The sequence below is a fragment of the Phoenix dactylifera genome, chromosome 7 (genome assembly GCF_051530095.1).
Source record: "Phoenix dactylifera cultivar Ajwa chromosome 7, Ajwa_hap1_PhDact_Kaust_v1.1, whole genome shotgun sequence".
NCBI lineage: Eukaryota > Viridiplantae > Streptophyta > Magnoliopsida > Arecales > Arecaceae > Phoenix > Phoenix dactylifera.
The window spans coordinates 1,996,636-2,018,376 of NC_143196.1; the positions used below are offsets into that span (position 1 = coordinate 1,996,636).

Sequence of the window (21,741 nt, forward strand, 5' to 3'; positions counted from 1 at the left end):
GCCCCCACCCTTCAATATCCTGTCTTTAAACTTCGGCAAATGGTGCACTCATGAGGGCTGGCAACTTGAGACAAAATGGTCCAACATCCACGGAGGGCCACAAACCTCCAACATACAGCATAGGCTTTTAATATATATATATACTTATATACACACACACATACATATATGCCCCCTCCATATTCAATTAGAAATCTGACAGAAAGAGGCTATTAGGGTGCAATCGTTATCACTTGTTAGCATTAATGCCGCCCTTCAATGGTGTTTCAGGATGGGATCTTAGGAAGAAGAAAAAATACTCTTCCAATACATTTAAAAAGAAAAAAAAAAACAATAGCAATGGCCTTTGAGCAAAAGAGAACGAGGGGATACCTCGTGGTGTAGGAAAAACAGTGGGAACTTTGGCAAGCTGGATATCGCATGTGAGCACTACTGTCAGTTCGATTTACAACAGCAGCAATATCACAGAAGGGGCACTGTATCTCAAATGATAAAAGATATTCACTTAGATAGCCCTTTCTTGGCCAGGATAATCTCTCTGGGGACTTCTGATATTCTCGATGACCAGCACAAATTAATCATGTTCTAAGTTTGTTCCACAAATAAGATGCTCTTCTGATGATAGGATCTGCAGAGAAACCTTCTGCATATGCTCCCAAAGCTCTCAAGAGGGTTATCCATTTTTCTCCATTGTCCTGCATACAGATAAAGAAGTACATGGTTGAGAAATGGACGCACCAAACTTCTTCTAAGAAACTCAGTATGTCAAGATAATTTGGAAAATAACACAAACCTGCGGTTTCTGAAACACGAGGTCAGATGTTTCAAATGGAACCATGTATGATGGAAGATCGGAACGCAAAGTTGCCTTGGGGGGAAAAAAGAATTCGGTAAGGACCAGTTTCTAGAAGCTTGAATGATTATCACAAAATGCTCAACTATGGCTACTGAAGAATTGAACTAATGGAAGTCTCAAATTTGAGAACTCTGACCTACATATACTAATTAACAATTCGCATATAAAAAAACAGCAGTTCAATAGAGGAAAGGCAGAAGAAACATCGAGCATGCACAGCAGATTGAGAACCAATTTCTCTGTTTGACTTGTTCTCAGCTAGGTTTTATAATAACTAAAGATTCTACATGATACGCCCTTGTCACACATGCCCATGCACGCACACATGCATGCGCACGCGCAAACACAGATAGAGAGAGAGAGAGAGACTCCCGGTAATATGACAATATTGCAGAAACTTATAACTGACTATTTTATAGCAAGCATTATGATAGTTGAGTCAAGATAAAATACATTAATAGCCTTCAACAAGTCTTCGCTAAGGCCTCGTATCACCAAATTAATCTATGATAATATAATCTGGATGCACATCCGAAAATGCACATTTGATGAATTATCATCTAAAACAATAAAGATCATCTACATCTTTACTCTTCAGAAGATTCAAGTATAGCACATGTTCAAAAGTTATCCATGTAAAAGTAGCATTATGTTCCAATGTAGTAGCTTTTACAACTTTACCAAGTACTAGTTGGATATGACTTTTCGTTATCATCGAATGCATTAACGTTGATCTACTAAATGTGGAAGCTAGGATTGCTCATCAAATGGCAATTTCTGAGGCACTACAGGAATGGTCAATGAGCTTCCAGTAATTAGATTTCTTGCTGGTATTATAAAATAAACCCTCCAGATAGTTATTATATTAAAATAAGACTACATTGGCAGTTCAGTTTTCATTAGACTCAAAGATTATACACCAAAAAGGGTTTCACAGCTCTGCTGCAAATGCAGTAAATCTAATGCTTAGAAAGGATCATTGACAAGTCCACCACACACACCATCAATCAAGCCGTTTCTCATCAAATGCTTTATGATTCAAATTCCACTGGCTATAACAGCCTTTACTACTACACGGAAGCGGGATCAACGTGACTAGAAGATATAAATTTTATAAAGCCAATCATGTATCAACAAAGTAACAAGCTCCAAAATATTGTCTGCGATGTGGAGAAGACCCATAATTGATGGGAAAAGGAAAAGGTTAGTACATGATAATGCTTTAAAAGCTAAGTATGTAGAAGACAGAAAAAGGCAAGAATATTACCAAGTTCTTGCAAAGAAGAGCCTGATCGGCACTTGATAACAATGCCTGCAGGACCGGATTTAGAAACACGTAAGTGCAATGGACACGCAAAGATTTATCACTTACGTAGCGATAGGAAGGCCAATAGAATTAATAATACAAAAGGAGTAAAGCTAAAAAGAACAAACATAAATTATGATAAATAGGCATCTAAGCAAACTACTCAACATACTAAAGAAAATTGTTACATATTGACTGCACCTTTTTGATACGTTCCTCCTCAACTTGATCAGCACATTGCAACAAATTCTCCAAGGAACCTGGGTGTACATACAACATAATGCATGTGCATTACTGTGATCTGGATATGAACAAGATTTTTAAAATTGAAGAATCAACTTACATAATGATTATAACAACCAACTCCGAGTAAAAAGAAAATTAACATTGCGAAGATAGAAAGCAAATGTAGACACGGGGAACAACTAGATAATATTGCTCCAAAAAGAAGAAAAATAAACAAAATAAAGAAAAGTAAATTAGCGTCCAAGATTTTCTGACAAAAAATATGGTTTACTATGGAGAACAGCTCTAATTAGAGAAGGCTACAAAGAACTGAGCAAATTCATATATTTGACTGTTGAGTTGAAGTCAGTCCTCCAAGAATTGGTGCCATTTCCTTGCAAAGACAACTTTAAACAAGAGGGGGGCCTAAGATGAAACCTGTAAGGCCAATTGGAGGGTAAGATGCCTACTATTTTAGTTGCAGCTTGAGACCACAAAAACAAAGACCCAGATTCTCCCAGATGTAAGAGTGAAGACAGAGAAACGGCAATGTTTGACAATGGGAACTTTGTTCATCTTTGATGCACAAATTATGAACTGAAATTCAGTATCGAAGCGTAGTCCCTGAAGAATGTAGAGATGAGTCCAAGAAATATGTGAAAAGCAGAGAATTACTAGGAAAAGTTCGAAGTTGGAGACTTCAAAAGCATTTTGTTATGTCATGCCACTGTAGAGAGATATCCTACTAGCACTTATAGCAAGCTGCAATAAAAGAAGTTGGGCCTTCCATAATTTCAGAGGCAAGGACCAAATCACATTGATAGTCCCATGTTCAACTAAGCCACCTGTACCTGGCTATTGATCATGCACCATATGAACCAATTGATTTTTCAGCTATAAAAGTTGGAGCCTAACGCATACCATAAATAATTGCCAGATGAATTGTACCTGCTCCTGTCTTCAAGATTGATGGCTTGTATCTTTACTATCAATAAAGCACCTTTCTAGCATTGCTCCAAAACAAGAATTCATTATGCTTTGAAAAAACATTGTGTTACGACTCATTTTGGGGATAACACGAGACATTTATGCTAGAAGGGTGCATTAACTTTGAAATGTGAGGAGCTTGCTAAAGTATTGCTGAAATTTAATAAGCAGCATAGGCATGACCTTAGAGTGAACTCAAGGACTCCTTTCTTGAACAATGCGAATGATGCAAGAAGAACATATCAACTAGATTTTATTCAGCAGTCCGGCACACACAACAACATTTTGGACATTTTTGTTGATCTATTAATGAAGCCAACCTAGTTCAACTTACTAACCTACTCACCCCACATACAACTCAAAACCAATATCTACCTCCTTAAATTATACAGCTTCCTGTGCATGTTTGCTCATATTGTTATAAGGACAATATCATTGAGCTTGGGAAAATCAAACATGTCATGCAAATGTTCAACACCAATACCGGTAACAATGAATTGTCATGAAGTGAAAACCAATATGCTTGAACCATTAATAATCTGTATAATTGTGGGGGGTGTGGAGAACTTTGAACGTATGAATATGATAATATAAGTTTCTTACATACCTAAAGGTAAATGATCAATGTAAGCTTTCCAATTTTATTTTTTTTTGACAATTACCAATCGATGGTTCGTCCACAATTTATTAGCCTTATCCATCCAGGTTGCCTACCAAACTTTAACCATCGACTGAGAAAAGGAAAAGTGTATGTTGATGATTGAAAACTTCCATTTACTGAATTATGATATCTTTTGACAGTCCTGGTGCACATACCAAAAGAGATATATGTCAAGGTAGCAGAACAAATGTCATGGTTGAATCTGAAATGCTTGAGTACCAATATTTCGGGATATATAAATGCTGTCTGTAATATACCAGGTACTCAAATTTTATCAAACAACGATAACTCATAGCCATCAATAAGCAAGCTATATCTGCACCACTGTCTATCCATACCAGACAAGCAGTGCTTATCATTTTGCATTCATAACACATAATCCAATAAGTTTTTGGGAAAGAAGGTCAAAAGAAATCAACGTACCAAACCTAGTGATAAGTTTTAAAGCATTTACATGTCCTATGCCTTCAACTCCTGCATAAAATGAAAAGCAATCAAAAAATAGCACTTAACATGCAGTAGAACTTTCACTGAGAGGCAATTCAAAACGCCTATTAACCAAATAAAGAATATAGATATAACAATATCGTGTATATTGAGGATTGAAGTTGCAATTTTTATATAAAGACTTAACATAACTATGATGCAAAGTGCTTTGATCAAATGTATTTCCCAGCGACTTCCTTACGTAACCTTTAAGGAAGAGAAAACAGTTAGATTTGATGAGAAAATTTATGTGATACTCCAAGGAATAATTTATCGCTGAAGTTCATTATAGTGTGATTTCTATGACCACATTGTTCCTTGTAATATGACTTAATTATAGTATAGTTTAGAGGATCAATGTTGGTTTAACAGCTACTCACATAAATTTGCTCAATCCTTCCATAATCTCCTCCACTAAGATATGTGCTCATTACAGACCCTCTTTCTGATGAGAAATGGTTTTGGTGGTAATGATAGTGACAATTTTATAAATATGGAAATTGAATAATTCAACAAAAATAAGTGCAAAGTTTGGCTATCAACATATACAGGTCATTTCACTCCCCCAAATTTATAATAAATATGGGAAATTCTCTGGCAGAAACTTAAATAAAAAGGTGGCGTGACAAAAAGATTACATCATCCATCAAGAGAAAAGTGGCAGCACCATCAAGCAAAGTCAAACTTGTGAGCATCTTGAAACAACTTATCACACCCCCTAAACAACTTAAAAGAATCCATCTTAAAATTATGAACTTACAAATTTCATTTCACTCCCCTTTATATGGTGTTTTTAACTATCAATAACAGTTCCACTTAGAAGAAAAACTAAAAAAATAGTTAAATTACAATGTAGAGTGGGTAAAAATCATGTTATTTACCGAGAGAGAGAGAGAGAGAGAGAGAGAGAGAGCTTAGCATTTCTGGTCATATTTGGTCCTCCCTCCACTACCTCTTCCAATTCCATGTTCTTGTTACATTATTTCAATACCTTTCTTTCTACTGCTTATTTCACCAACACTGAACTTTTGTTTGTCCAAACAATGGTTGCAATCATAAAGCAAAGTCAGCATAAAAATTCTTCCTTTCAGAAATCAATGAAAAAGAAAAAAGCCATCCATCTGCCAAAGAAACATCTTCTAGGAGAATCCAAAGGATATTAAAAAGCTATAATGCGAAAATTGCTGAGTGGAAAAAATAGTAACATGGCTATATATATTTCAACTATTAAGGCACAAGCAACTTCTCAATGCCGAGATTGTATGAACTCTAGAATCAGAAGATACTATAAAATCATGATAGTTTGCGATTTTGCATGATCTTTTTGAAGTTACAAGTTATAATTTATACAGTACTAATTTTTTTATTGTGCCACAAGAACTCATAAGATGAACATTGTGGAATTGGCAATTTCTAGTTTTAATAGATTTGTCGAGTTCATATTTTTTTCTTCTTCATTCACTTTACAAGTTTCCACTCCCAAAATGTCCTTCCAACAATCAAATAGTTCCTGGAAAATCTTAATTCTCAAAATCTAAACTTTTGAATCAAGGAAAAGGAGAGAAGCTCAATTTTGAAATTTAGCAACCTTTAACCACAGATTTAATGCCAAGGCCTCTTTTTCCAACAACATGCAGGAAATTATTTTTAAAGTATGCTGTTAACTGTCCCATGCAAGAATCAAGTTCGGATTCACATTCCATGAGGCTGAACTTGCACTAAAATAAAGAATTCAGAGAATCATGTTTTAGTCCTCAAAACAGAGTAATACAGCAATCAACAAGTCCCACAGGGTACTAGAAAATAAGATATTACTATAACCTGGAATATTGTCAGATTTGTCGCCAGCAAGTGCAACAACATCAACAAACTGAGAAGGTTGTAATGCTCCATATCTTTTGGCAAAGTCTTCCAATCCAAAAGAAACCATCCTATACACAAACCCCATCTATATCAATAGATTGAACCCTTTTGGATCAGAATAACAAAAGCTAGCAGTTCCCTTCAAAAAAAAGAACAAATGCTAGCAGTTCATACATTAACTTACACTAAAACCAAAAAATTTACAGGCATAATAAAATAGAATCAAAGTTCGTCATAGTTCGATTACCCATCAGACAGCATAAGAAACAAAAAAAAAAGGGTAAATTATGTTTGATGAAAGAAACGCTTCTTCACCACTTCTCATCCAACTAGGAAAATCTGAAAAGGAACTATGGCTATCATATTACAACAATTCAAAAGATTATAATTGTAGTTTTCACCTTTCATTGGTTAAAAAATAGGAATTGTTACAGCATCCATGCTTGGACAAACGATATCAATCAAAACAATAATGGGTGTCAAATTTCTCTCCGTGGAGACAGGTGTCCGTCAAAGCACAGATGCAAGCATGATTGGTTGGGTTGTAGGGTCAGGCAAGAGCTTTATTTGGAAAAAGGTCCAAATCTTGGGACCATTCCTGATCCAGCGAAATGGTTCAAGGAGAACAAGACTTGATTCTCCTACATTTTTAAAATAAGTTCTTTAAGCTGATCTGGATGAGGTCATATCCAGTTCTGAGGCCTGTAACCAGAAAGTACAGGGACAGGCCTCACATTTGGACTGACCAACAAGCCCAAGTCTAGGTTCAAGTCATATCTCTGAGTAATTCCACTGATTTCATGATGCTAGCATGTTCCCTATAAAGTTATCTACACAGAGAATTGGGACCCCGATTTTTAACTCAATCATACTACAATGAAGGAAATTTCATGTCATTATGACATGAACACATGAAACATATTGAATTAGGATCCAAATGGGGTGACTTGCAGGATGAGATGTTCTTCTAGCGCGAGATGCAAAAATTAATGCACAATGTTTGTATGCAAAGGAGGGGCATAGCAAAAAGTATATAATAATATGTATTCATACTCGAGAATAAGAGTTACATACAGAAATCCATGACAGATTCAAATGGTAGCTATACTAACCCAGACCCACGTGATGCAATTCGTAGAAGACGTAATGAAGGTGATAAGATTTGAAAGAAATCTTTGTCTGGAGAGACAATCCGTACCTGTGAAAAAGATATCAAGAAAATGAAAACATAAAGTAACACCCAAGGACAAGTGAACAAGACTGTCAAGCACACACAGCACACTGGGACACATGTGGGCACATGAAAATGTGTGCAAAATGCATCCAGGAACCTGTATAGGCACACAAGCACAAAGACATACATGCTTCCACTGACAGTAAAATGACCTAACATCATGCTCAAATAGTAAGTTTTTCTTTCAATATTTGCATGGATAATGATGCAATATGAGACATCAACAAGCACTGTTTGCTGATTTTGTTGATTCCTTTGCAACTAATTCTTATTAAGGACTAAATCTATGTAACTAGAATCTCTAAGTTTTTGCTCAAACCTTTCACCTAAGCTATTTGCTTTTCCACTCCCGTGTTCTAATTTTCCCCTATGCATGTTCCGGGATCTTGCCTTGCAAGTTATCAAAATTTTGTTTGGTTTGTTGGAAAAAAATTTTCTCACTGGAATGTTTTTTCTGAGAAGCTGATACCTGAAAGTAGTTTTTTCATGTTTGGTTGACTATGAAAAAGTGGCACATTCTAGAGTAGCTTATATTTGGTTAAACATCTATTTTTCTAGAAAAATTATAAAATTTCTGTTATGCCCTTAATAAAGGGAAAGATCTTAGCCCGTTCTATCTAAAAGCTTAAGGGTACTTTTGAAAAAAAAAAATATCCCAATTCCTAGCCAATGGGACAGTCACTTTCCGATGTCCTAGATGGATTTTTCTTTTCCATGAAATGTGGGAATCTTATTCTTATAGGAAAGCTACTTTTTCATTTCTCTCCTTTGAAAACTCCAACCAAATACGAGGCATTTCTCTATTTTTATGTTGACCACACTTTTCCCCCTCCCTGTGAACCAAACAAGTCCTTAGTCATTCTAGATTGGTGCACATGCAACTCCTATGTGCAAATCACCTGAAACATGTGATCAACTTTTACTTTGTTGCAAGTCTTTTTTCAAATCCATTCACCTCCATCGCCTGGACTTCATACCCACTTTCACATTCTTTAATGTTTTTAGGACTACTTGCTCTTGCTCAGATATACACACCAAGCACAATTAGTGGGTTGATAAACATTCAACTTTATGGTAACTTGGAGAGCAAGTATGAAAGAGAAAAATGCATATCTCATCAAGAAAGGAGCCTAAATTAATATATTTATACAACACATATTCTCGCTACAGTGGTGAACAAACCACATAATGAAGGATCCCTTAAATACAAGGTTAATATGATATTTAAAGATACACTATATAATTTTTATACATTACATCCAACACTTTAGAACACTCTAAAAGTTTTGCATTTGGAGGGAGATTTATGATTGATAATTTTCATATCAGGAATATAAAAATAGGCGGCCAGTAGAATAAGAGATAAGCTAAAATTTATTTAAGAGATGCCTCAATCTTCTATTTCTAATTGTAAACTCTCTTTTCATTGGTCAAAGTTACCATGAGACTTGGCATTACTGCATTAATGAGGTAACCCCACAGCGTCTGACAATTCAGCCACCAGAAACTTGATTTATGACACTGCTATGTAATTCTAATATTTGAAAAAATATGAATAACATCAAAATGTATTGATTACTAAAATTGGTTGGCTGTTAATAGCGTCTTCTTTTAAAACATGCATCTCAAGCTGCATTGCACACTAGAAAAGAAGAACAAAATACCATGCTAGTCAGATGTGCTTGGTTCTTTTAATTAATACAGGTAAGCCATTAATAGAATTGAGAACTGAAATGCCATTAATTGAACTAGTGTGCAAGGAAACCCCAAAAAAAATTGCGCCAAGTGCCAAAACTTTCGGATGAAGGGCAGGAAGATACAAAAATGTAGAAATGTAGAACATTTCCCAAGTAACTAAATTACATAAGAAGAAGCATAAAATACAATAAGTGCTTAATCAAACTTTGATGTGCATAATACGATATTCTAGTCTAAACAATCAGGAGCCAACAAGTAATATAAAATTTGTGAATAGAACTTGGCCTTCTCAAGAAACTCTAAAGCTTGAATGCCCAAAGTATGATGATCAATCATATTAACTGCTTAAATTTCTATGATGTGTTGGTATTTTATATTCAAGTTACCAAGTGCCCAAGGTAGATCCTGGAAGCATCAACCAGCCTTAGCTCAGCTGGTTGACACCCCTCTCTGCTTAGGAGAGGTCCAGGGTTCGAACTCTCATGGTGGTGTCACCCTGTATTCCTCGAAGCTTGTAAGTTGTAACAGTATATGATTACCACAGTGTTTAACATATAGAAAAAACAATCAAAGTTCTATTTATCCTATATTAGTGAACAAGGACATGACAATCTACGAAAATAACCTTGTACCCAGCAGAAACGCTGTTTACAGCCAAAGTTCCAATTACATCATCAGCTTCAACACCTGGAACCTGCATCAATGCCTTAGGATGAAAACTGCTGCAACATTCTATGCAAAACCAATACATCCATGTTATTTACCTCAATGACTTTAATGGACATAGCCTTGATGGATGCTTTCAGATATTGAAGACCCTGAACAACAGTATCAGGGGTCGGAATGCGGCTGCTTTTGTAAGAGGGATATAACATGTGACGGAAAGTCAAGCCTTCAGGCAAAAAAACAATATGGTTAGAAGATGCAGAACTATAATATAGCTCATAAAACTCTAACAGCATTAGGATAAGTGGCATCAATCACAGAACATACTTATAGAAGAACTGGTGCATTAATAAATGTCCAAGAACTATCAACAAGAAACATGATTACACAAGGAAATTAATGCATAATTGATGAATTGTATTCGTAGAATTAAACACCAAGGATAGTTAGAGTAACCATGACCTTGGCAGTTATTAGCATCAATTTTTAGACAACTGTAAGTGCAGAAACAATTCCTAAACTATGACTGGACAGGTTATAAGGTTGGCTGAATATAATCTGGAATCGAGGAACCCAAAGTTTAAGTATTGCATGCTAAATTTCGTTCTCAAATGCTCTACATTCTACAGACTACAGTAATCTACTTAGTTTAATTTTTTGAACAAAAAAGTTTTAACAAAACCACAAACTTAAATTTTAGGCAATTTCTTCTCCTTGTGAAAAAGGCTAATTTTTGGATATATATATATATAGATATATATATATATATATATATATATAGAGAGAGAGAGAGAGAGAGAGAGAGAGAGAGAGAGGAGAGGATGAGCAGCTAGAACAACAGAAACAAAGAGTGGAAAAAACATTACACACAATCTGCAAGCTTGTATCATACCACCAACATAGAGAATAAACTAGATGACTAGGACATAGCTACAAATTTAGACAATTCCATCAACATATTTAGGCTTTTCAGGCCAACTAGACTTGTACTCAGTTGCTCATATCACATAAAAACATTGGTCCAAACCATTCTACCGAATTATGGAAAGCTATGTTACCCAGACCCTTTGGTTTAGCTTATAAGTATCAGCAACGAACACTTAATCTCAGACATTGGTATGACACTTGCGCATGGCTCCATAAGAAGAATTTCTTAGATGTTGAAAGGACCCAACACTTAGACATGCACCAGCACCCGACACACGAACCCCAGTCCACGTAACATAAATGGAAAGGATAACTCTTACCTTTTGCCATGTAAGATTCTTTGGATGGCATGGTAGTAGTGTGACCAAATGGAACTCCTGAAAAGAAAGTTTGACCACTTGTATCACTTAATTTGAAACTTTTGTGAATTAAACTACCCAACTCCTCAAATAACTTTGACAATAGGAAGGAAGGCTCGGTAATATCGGTAATGCAGTTTCATAAGTAAATTTCACCAATAACATGCAGCAAATTATTTAATCAGACTATACAAAAATGGTTTTCTTTTTTGTTTGCAATAATGTTGATTGAGTGATAATGGTGGACAACTATACATTCACACTGATAATGTAAATTAAACTCAATAAATCAAGGGAAGAAGAGGACTTCCTGACACATCCATGAGCTGCAGTTTAAGGTCACACATTTGCAATATTCTTATAAATTTCAAAATCAAAAAAGACCATTATGTAGAAAAAGAACTAGTCCGATGCTACAGATCCATCCTCCAGGATGGCCTGCCAAAAGTTTGACAATTATATATATATTATATAGTTTGTGCGATCTTCTGGCATTTCACCCTTTTATGTTGCAGCGGCAATGTACAAGTGAAGCCTTAAATATATCTTGCAAACTGATAAGAGAATTGCCATGCAGATAAAATATGGCAGATCTATGATTACAAACGACAGTTCACTCCATCTTAACAATGTTTCTTTTTCCCTTATAGATCAATTGTTATCAGACATTTTCAGTATCATAAATCAAAATTGTCAATCAACCAAACCTTCTTCTCATTAACATAGAGTTACTAGAGAGCATAACTTGAAACTGAGAAGACTATATGGAAATATGGACTTCACAACTTCCAGAAATACAGATTCAGATATAGTAGGACTACAGGTTTGCAACTTCGAGTGTCTAACCTTGGTAGACGTGTATATGTATATTAATCAGCAATTCAGATGTCTGAAAGAGGCAAAAAAAATGAACTTACAAACAAGATGAATCTTAATCAGACATCTGTAACAAACCATATTACTGGTCGTTAGATGCTGCATGCAAAGCCATCAATGCAGTAATATTCTAGTCATCTAAGAATTAAGATAGCAATATGGTCAAAGAAGGGAGCAATTGATATCAGAAGATTGGTTATACTGCCGCCGCATGGCAAGCCACAAGAAACTAAAATGGCATCATCCGTAAGCAAGCATTGTGGAAATGTATATCAATTGCCTCCAATGAAGAGTATGCAGAAAAATCATGAAGATTCAAAGATCCACGTCTTAAGTATAAGACATTCTGTGGTTATATATGGGACAATTTATTATAAGTTATCATATGTAGATCATATAATTCTTATACATGTGAAATTTTATCAGAGAAGATAATACTGTGGTTAGATCCTGATTTTGAAGCAAGGCAAAATGATGCTCTCCCATGTTTTTACTTATGAAATACTTAAGCAGTTTAGAACACATCTGTGGATAATTTAGTTACAAGAATGCTGCAAGCTTTTAGAAATTTCCATTATTAAAACGTCCCCAGTTTCTAATAAAATATGTAAGTCCACAAGAACTTCAAAGTTCCACTTTATATTCAAATCCTTCTTCATGACTTAGAAAGCAAGGATCGCCAAATTAGAGTATCAATTCCATGTCTGTACTGTGCTCCTGTCGACCACTTCCTTGGATTGTAAACAATATGATTGCAATTTGCAATGTTCTTTCAATCCACTCTATCACTCCCAATACACATTCTTTCATCTACTTTGTAAGTCCAGACAAAATAAGACAATCAGAAGTTGCATGCTTATCAATGAAAGTTCATCATCTGGTTATGCACCTATTTATGGTTCTCCATTGTTACACTTGAAATTTGAAAAGATAGAATAGGTTAATACCACAGGCTTTTCTGACAATATATATTCAAATCCAATAAATTAGTCAATCAGGTCTCACCCAGATAAATTTCTCTAATTTGATACAAATAAAGACGCAGGACTATATACGTATAAATAAAAGGAAGCTGCGCAAATGAGGCAGCAAATGTAATGTATAAGTCATGTACCACATTTTCAAAAGAAGATTTCTTCTAGATGTGATACATAAGTATTATAACAGGATTGAAGATAGCATAAGAGTGAATCAAGACATTCACTGACATATACATCTCACCATCATGGTCAAATATCACCTGCATCAAAGAGAGTTCTATCAATTCCTTTACTTGAAATATAAGCAAAGCAAGTACAGTATAAAAAAAGGTAAGGGCATTAATCAAAAGCAAATGTTATATAAAACATATATTTAAAAAAATCAGAATTAGATTCATCGTGAATATGATATTAACCAAAGGTGAAAACAAACAAGAAGCCTAAAAGGAATAAGTGCAGTAAGTGGAATTGCTAAGGCAAGAAAACAAATATGAGCCCAAATCATTCAACACAGGCAAAATTAAATCAGTGACAATTCTTTTTTCACCCTCTTAGTGCGATATTGTATGGTTAGGAGTTAAACTTTAGGGCCTTCAAGCAAAATTCTTGCCAATCATCCATTAAAACAGTACTTTTTTCCTGACAAAACTGCTGGTCTGAGGCCAAGGTCATGGACTTTATCATAATTCATAAAGATAGGCAATTGCTTAAAGTGGTAATTCAAACTACGAGATAATTATTGATTTTATGATTTGCTAATGCTGGAATATTTTGTAAGTACTATAAAATAAATAAGTCGCAATTATTTATGCGCGCTAGCTGCTTGGCTTCCATCACTACAATATACCCAAGAGCAGCATACATCCCAACCTTCTACAAAACTTAGCTTTGCTTATGCACCATCATTTTCCTGCCTCATCTCAGTTGCTCCTTTCCATGCCATAGTTCATAAAACCAGCAAAGTCACCCACTGGTTTATAATTGCACTAATCCACAAGCTTGAGCTATATTTATTCCCTTGCTTTAATAAATCTCCATGGCCTAGTCACTCTTCTGAAGATTCACCCTCTTCACCTTCATTTTGCCCCTAAATGGCACATGGAGGCAAAAAGGCCGCCACTAAACAGCTCCTCGGAGCTACAGTACCTTATTTCACAACATTCAAAGGGATGCCAGAGTCACCACCTCATTTTCTTGCAGGTAGTGCAGGTTTGTATAATGCCTTACAAACAAGAAATTTGAATTGTTATAATGACATGAGAGAGAAAGAAAGAAAGAAGAAAATAGCCTTTGCAAAGTGACTGTTCAGTTTGTCCAACCCTACAACTGTTCATCTTGTAACTTGCATGTTTATGTGAACACTTGGTCATAACGTTTACCGTGTCTTTCATGCTGTAAGGAAACCACTACATTAGAACTTTGCCTTTTCATAATTTAGTAGAGTTGTGATCTTCTTTAGTCAAAAAGGATAAGACATGCATGCACGAACTCACTCACATGCATCCTGAGATATTCCAATAGCTGCATATTTTATTACAATGGTTAAGTGTTTGATCCCACCCTAAGGAGGTGTCGCAGTTGAGTATTTAGTTAAGATACAACATTAATTATAGAAGTAATTGCCAATATGTATAAATTCTTTGTTCTTTTCCATTTTTTCCTTTTTCTCTGTTGTCCATCATGCATGGGACTATTTTATCATTTGACTCATCCATCAAGTAAATACAAAAAGTCGCTTTAGATTTCAACATAAGATTACCTTATATCATGGAAAAAGAAAGAAAAAAGAAAATATAAAAGGACCTTTTCTCTGGCATGAATAGTTCTTTTTGTTAAATCATAAGTATCTACAGACCACATAGAGCTCAAATAATTTCTTTTGAAAACCAAATTTGCGAGACATTGCACCATCCTAATTCTTTAGCTCCCATGTAAGTCTATCACAAGTAAGATTGATGCAGTGCAGTAACAGCCAGCATTTGAATTAAAGTTATCACCAATGACCACAAGCAGTACAAATAACCAGAAAGAAAGAAAGCAAGGGGAAAAGGACTATAAGCAGATATAATGTATTAAAAAAAGAATCAACAAATTCAGTGGAAAATTTTATTAAAAATGTCCTCACAAATAAGAAGCAGTGGAAGAACAAATTGAAAATCTAGAACAAAACCAATTCACTTGAAGGCCAATGCAAGAAAAGCATATAAAGGCCAATGCAAGAAAAGCATATTTAGTCAGATTTTGTAATAAAGCATAAAATTATAAAAAAAGACTAAGCTAACTTTATAAGGATTGATAACATACTGCAACATGAGAGGGCATGAATTCCAACACGTCAAATAGCTGCAACAAAATAGGTGCCAGTTAAGAATTAATAAACCAATGAGCAAAAGAATCATAAGCTGATATTATACCATCCATGCTAATGCAGAAGAAATTTTTAAATGGTGAAAACCTAGAATGGTTAGCATACCTTTTTTGTCTGGAGTAAATGCAGTTGTAAGAATCAACAAAATACAATTAAGAAACAACATCCAGTACGTACTTATCCATACACAACTTAATTGCTTGATGAATATTTGTTTGCGTGAAAGCAAGCAAAACAAATGGAAAACTAGGTAACCTGACCTAGAATAAATCAAACCCCTTTCCCTCTCTATCACTGGGCTCAGGCCAAAACTGAGCTGGGGAAGTGGCAAATGCAGGCTGGGCTTGGGCCTTGTCTTTTCAGGCCCAGACAAGGTCTGGCTGGTTGCTGCTTTTAGAAACAGGCCACAGACAACCTTTGAATGGTCTAGGCAGCCCTAGTTAATACCCAGGTGTCATTCAGCTTTCTTTGAATTTTTAAGAGAGAGAAGCCAGTGTCATTGCATGATTTGATACTTATACCGGATATATGCTAAAATAACCTCTCAACATTATGTATACAGGAAAAAATGTCATATGGTAAAAAATTTTAAAAAAAAAATATGGAAGTAGCCAAAATTCGTGGAGAGGGGAACTGCTAGTGAGTACTGAGCAGTCAGTTATTAACCACAAGTACTGAGCAGTCAGTTATTAACCACAATTACAGGAACAGATCTATTAATCATTAGCGATGACTGATGAGCATAGCCAAAGAAGTAGCATTTAGTGAGCGATAAAAGATTGTGGCAATAGCTTCTGAAATTGTACAATATACCACAGGTAGCCATAATTTCTACTTGTCATTAAGAGAAAACTAGAATGTGGCATGTGCAATGCACATGTTATTTTATTGCTTTGATTAAAAAAATAATTGATGTAATAAATAATAACCGCTAGAAGGACAGAAATCCTTGATCTTATGGTTAAAAGCCACATAGAGAAAGGAGAAACATTCAGATAGAATGTGGGATAGGTAAAGGCAAGGTGAGGAAACGCGAGGGATGGAAAAAGTGGGGTCGGGAAATACAGGCAGTCAGACATGCCTCATCCATGGACACATTAGAGGAGTTGGCATTATATAATAGAACAGATGTATCGAATCTCCTTTATATAGCTGGGACTTGGGAATAAAGATTGAAGTCTTTAGATAATTTACCTGTGTGGTTCATAAATTTGGTTGTGATGCATGGACATAAATATTCTTAGGATGAGATTAGATTTAAATTCTTTTCATATAAATATGATTATCATTTCCATATGCCAGGATTTGATCAAATCCTTGCCATCAAATGAAGATAACAAGGCCCAGCAAAATAACTTGCAACTTCCTGCAACTTATGAACAAGGACTTGAACTACAGCAACTTGTCTGTGCATAACAAGACTCAGACTTGTTATGTTGTGGAGTTCTTGAAATTGTTCAACATAACAAGAGCCAGACTTGACTGTGCTTACAACTTTCATAGGAATATAGTTAATTGAAACAGAAAATGGGAAAAGTAAGCATATTAGGTTATTATAGCTTTTGAAAAACATGCACAAATTAAGATTAAGTATGCTCCAAAAAATGAGCTCAGCTTGCAAGATAAACTGGCCAGATAATAAAAAAATGGTATAGCTTACAAGCGATAGAGCTGTAAATATGGTTAAAACCCAATCTCCATTGCCATCAGCATGCTCCAAAAGCCCACGATGCAACTTTGCTAGAACCATGCAAATGGTGAAACTATTAATGGGAAATCACAGATGAGGATCCAGAATAATTCAACAGATAGCTTTAGAAAAGCAAATAGTTAAGCAAAAGCTGGTAATATAATTTAGAATCCCATCATTAAATCAATGAGCAAGAGGGACATGCATAAGTTTGCCATATTACCACCATTTAGAAAGGGAACAAAATGACATTAAGATGGGAAAATACACCACATAACCCTTTTCCTAATTATATTGCACTGGCCCCAAAAGACCCAATTTTTGTAACAGCTAATTAAAAAATATATGTAGCTCCAAGTGGTAAAACTAAATTGTCTACCTTAAAAGAATCCTGATTGATCCAATTGCCCAAGCTATAAACTAACCATCCAAGAAAGCTGTGGTCATACACAGCACAAGCACTTCAACTACCAATTTTCTTCATGAGATGACTATGGACAAGGATAACATCATTAAAGACCTGCCTATCGATTCATAATTTCATCCTTCAAAAAAAATTTAATCCCATCAAATAGGCTTTATACCGACCATAGATTCTGTGACCAGAAGTTCAGTAACAGTGATAATCTGAAATAAGGACAACATTTTGATAAGCAGGAACCTAAAACAGGCTATAACCCATAGTTTCAACACAACCTGAGCAAAAAACTTTTTCTTATGTCTACAAGATGACAAAAGAGGGTTTTTTTTACTTTATTAATTTACCAAACTAAACTGATGACATGTAAACTATTGCTTACATTTATATCATTTCAACAAAAAATGTATTACAAGCAATACACCAATATGCATGTATTCAAAAAATGCTAGCAACTTGAGCTTGTCAAAAAATAAATATATATATATATATGACTTTTTAAAATAATTTTCAAAAGAAATAATATTCTAACAGTTAAAAAGAAGGATAGAACATGCAATATTTAGACCCTGCAATATAAGCTAGTAGCTGCAATCTTTCAAAGAACGCATACTTTAATAGGCCTATGTCTCAATATCTAGTAATACGTTGGTTATTGTTTTTTCATTATATGGTAAGGTGGCCTACCTATAGTGTTGCGATTGACCGTAGATGTGCCCATACCAAACCAGTATAGTGGAGAATGCTCAGTGTGTTGAACAGATATTACTTTGCAAAGATCATTTTTATGCACAGTCGCCTAACAGTTCTTAGATATTTTTGATAAAGAAACCTTTGTCATATGCATGAGCAATTGTATATAATGGTGCATTTACAGCATTATTCTGTATTTGAGTGTCTATGACTCTCATGACTGCGGACAACCATAACAATCCAGCCTCAGCCAACTACTTGGTGTTGGCTTCAGGTATCCTCATTCATCAAGCATTCCTATTTTGGGCCACACGAAAAATGTATTTAATGGGCTATTGAACCCACAAAAGAGTATCATTGCATTTCCCTGATTTCTTTCTCCTTCACTTACATGGTGTTAGAACATCCAGAGTTTCATAAGGTGTCTTCCAACCTGAACAGACAGCAATATTGTCCAATCAGTTGATTTTGATGCCAGTCCAAACACTTAATTCACCACTCCAATGTCGATATTAACGATTCTATGATCAGGTTATACTTGCTAAAGTAATCTTGTGGTCTTTGTCCTCCATGATGGCTTCATCAATATCTTTAGCCGCTGATATATGAACAAACGGATGAGATCCAAGGTCTCCTAAAGCTTGTTAAGATAACTGATAACAAGCCACTACCTTTTTCTTTTGATCCTCCTTTGTCAAACCTCACTCGTAGTTGCTTGTTGTAGGAGAACCATGCCCTAGAACTTATTCGCAACTATTAGTAGTATTCAATGATTTGAAGCACATCTTAATAATGCCTGTCGGAGTAAGTGCCAAATATCAGTCCTGTTCCATCTTCCCATACTAGAAACATTTGACATTTGAATCAAAATTTATTAATAGAGTTTAAGATTCACTATCTGGTAATAGTGAAATAAAGGGAATATAAGCAGTTATTTTACCGGTACGGTAAAGAAATAAACATGAAAAATTGAACAGATAAGAGAATGTAACAATGTATTTTGCAACAAATCATGCAGTGCCTTTATGATGAATAGGATTTTTATAATAAAATTACATTTAGGATAGCTAGACGAGAAAATGGAAAGTTAAATTTAAAAATGGTCATAGTATTTATTTTTGGGCCTTTATTTAAGCTATGTTAGACTAATAAACAAATGGTGAGCAAAGCAATTCAAAGCTTTTTGTAAGCATTTCAGCAAAGATTAAGGAGCATAAACGGAATCATAATTAGAAAATCTCATCTGCCATGTGATGCTTGTAACCAAATGCAAAAATTTATAATGAAATTTCTGTGAATTGCTGGGCATATAGAACCTTAAGTTTCAATCATGACCTTAAACAATCAAGAGTATCATGACTGTTCAAGATATCTCTCTACAGCTCAAGTTTCTGTCACACCCCTGTCACATGACTACAGATTGTGTTTGTTGGATGCATATGCAGATAAATACCCACCCCATCAAGACATAAACTGTATAAAGCAAAAACCACACAGCTTTATCAAGTAAAACATGCATATCTATGTCAATTGAATAAGAAAGAAAGAATAATGGCATCCGAAGAAACTTGTGAAAGATGCCAAGAATATACAGGCACATAAATGCATTTGTAACAAAGAATTAAATAGAAAGAGTAACTAACGGTAAAGTTTAGTAGTATACCAATAAGTTTGTAGTAAGACCTGTACATAATTGCAGTTCCGTCAACAAGCATCACTCGATTATTCAAAAGAACTACACTGGCATCACTTTTGCTAAGTTTTGAAGAATCAGCTTTTATGGGCCTTGTGGTTCTCAAATCTTCCGAAGAAACAAGTGGATCACTTTGCAAGTGCCTTGCTTGAGCAGCGATAAGTGGCTCGAATTTTGGAAAAATAGCCAGCTTGGAACAACCCTGGTAGATGAGCATCTAGTTAAATACTTCAACCAAACACAGGATTTTATTTCAAGGATGCTTTTAAATTTTCTTTGTTGGACGTATTCTGGCTAGTCACATCTATTGAAGGTCTGATGCCTTTTTTAGGGAAAAGTCCGGGATGAGAAGAAGACTATAAAATGACTATGCAAAATGAGGATGGAAATCAAAATATGGAAGTTGAATGGCACAATCTCATAAGACTCAACTAAATTTAAAATAAAAATAAAGTTATATCAGGACCTTTCTGGACAAGGTAATCGAACCATAACGGAGATGCATAGGCAACCGGCCACATAGCATCTTGCTTCCAACCATTGGACTCGCCCAAATCCACCCTCCTATCCCATCAATAGTTCTCCAAAACGAGGAGATGTGATTGTAAGACAGCCGACAGCAGGCCATAGCAAGACCATTTCAGTTCAAACTTGTCACTTTTTACAGCGTAGAATTCACCACGTCGAGAACAATAGAAGAGGGCATTTCTCCTGCAAAATTTTATAGCATTGGAGAAAATACATGACTCGAACAGCAGATAATTCTACGTTTTAATCGATGATAATCTTTTTGGAAAGGGGGGCAGTACTTAGAAGTGCAGAGTACTAGGGTTCGTGCAGATGATGATATCTAAGTGGAAACTGTTTTTCCCCAAAAGGCGTAATGTGGGAGCTTACCTGAGTTGGATAGAGGGATGGAAGAAGAAAATCTGGAAGAAGGGTGGGGCCAAGGAGCCGAGACCTGTTTGTGGTTTTTCCCCAGTGGGCGAGCACGGCAAAGCGCGCGCTCTATTTTTTGAGGCGCTCCTACCTTAACCGGTCTTCCGGAGGCTGTCCGTGGTCTTATTAAGCTGCGACTTGCGACCACGAAAAGCGAGCGGCTCAACAAGCCACCCAACGGGCCTTCTTATTTGCCTTTCTTTCTATAGCCGAAACGATTACATCCCCAGGCCCACAAACAAACCTGAATTATGACATTTAATTAATACATTTTGTAGACGTATATTGCATTTGCACTTGTTAGATTGCTAATATTTCAAAAAATAAATTATTTCGTTTTTCATTTAAGAAATGCAAAAGTTTGTAACATCATCATTATAACATTTGTTTTTGTGAATGAAAACATGATTAGGCCCATTATTGATTACAGAAAAAAAAAACAAAAAAACTAGGATAGGAGGAAGTACCATTAAAATTAGAACAAAGGTGGGATCAAACATAAGTTGGATCTAATCCAACCGGTTGGCACCTTGAGAGTTAAATATTCTAATATACTTTTCGTACACACCATTATTGCAATAGTCTCTTAAATAACGAGATGCCTCTATGCAACAATCAAATTGAACAATATGTCCGAAAAAGAATCTTAATAACGGTGAAAAGTAGCATCACCAACCTTTTATATATATACATATAAAGAAGAAATAACATTTGCCATTCAAAAAAACATAATTTGACAGATCAACAATTTCAATAATCCTGCATGTTTGTTACTTCTCGGCCCTTATATCTCGATCTTGTCACTAAATAAACCAA

At 35.3% G+C, this 21,741-nt stretch overlaps 1 protein-coding gene across 12 annotated transcripts; it reads right to left on the bottom strand.

Moving 5' to 3' along the window:
• Nucleotides 1–76: 76 nt before the first annotated feature.
• Nucleotides 77–21,084, bottom strand: LOC103707593 (5'-3' exonuclease family protein). 12 transcript variants are annotated; one of them, XM_039127598.3, is made up of 16 exons: nucleotides 20,884–21,084; nucleotides 20,453–20,697; nucleotides 19,957–20,188; nucleotides 17,153–17,232; nucleotides 15,429–15,467; nucleotides 13,366–13,384; nucleotides 11,230–11,286; nucleotides 10,081–10,208; nucleotides 9,942–10,010; nucleotides 7,497–7,582; nucleotides 6,343–6,452; nucleotides 4,459–4,509; nucleotides 2,364–2,422; nucleotides 2,124–2,168; nucleotides 794–868; nucleotides 77–695 (listed from the first exon to the last, which is right to left on the bottom strand). In XM_039127598.3, exons 2-16 carry the CDS (start codon nucleotides 20,612–20,614, stop codon nucleotides 579–581), a joined length of 1,329 nt encoding a protein of 442 aa, XP_038983526.3. In that variant the 5' UTR covers nucleotides 20,615–20,697; nucleotides 20,884–21,084; the 3' UTR covers nucleotides 77–578. The 12 variants fall into 12 exon arrangements, 10 of the variants coding, with proteins under 10 accessions (XP_038983526.3, XP_088557046.2, XP_038983527.3 ...); XM_088700920.2 differs by having other exon boundaries at nucleotides 13,259–13,384; nucleotides 20,884–21,024; XM_039127599.3 differs by having other exon boundaries at nucleotides 20,796–20,899.
• Nucleotides 21,085–21,741: the final 657 nt, after the last annotated feature.

What these genes read in the sequence shown, in the direction of transcription:
- LOC103707593 (XM_039127598.3), bottom strand. Translation starts at nt 20,614, where the DNA reads ATGGCCTGCTGTCGGCTGTCTTACAATCACATCTCCTCGTTTTGGAGA. An exon ending in TATTTACAGCTCTATCGCTT is followed by an intron (nt 15,468 to 17,152) that starts GTAAGCTATACC and finishes ATTTTGTTGCAG; the next exon opens with CTATTTGACGTGTTGGAATT. An exon ending in AAAACTTATCACTAGGTTTG is followed by an intron (nt 2,423 to 4,458) that starts GTACGTTGATTT and finishes ATGTACACCCAG; the next exon opens with GTTCCTTGGAGAATTTGTTG.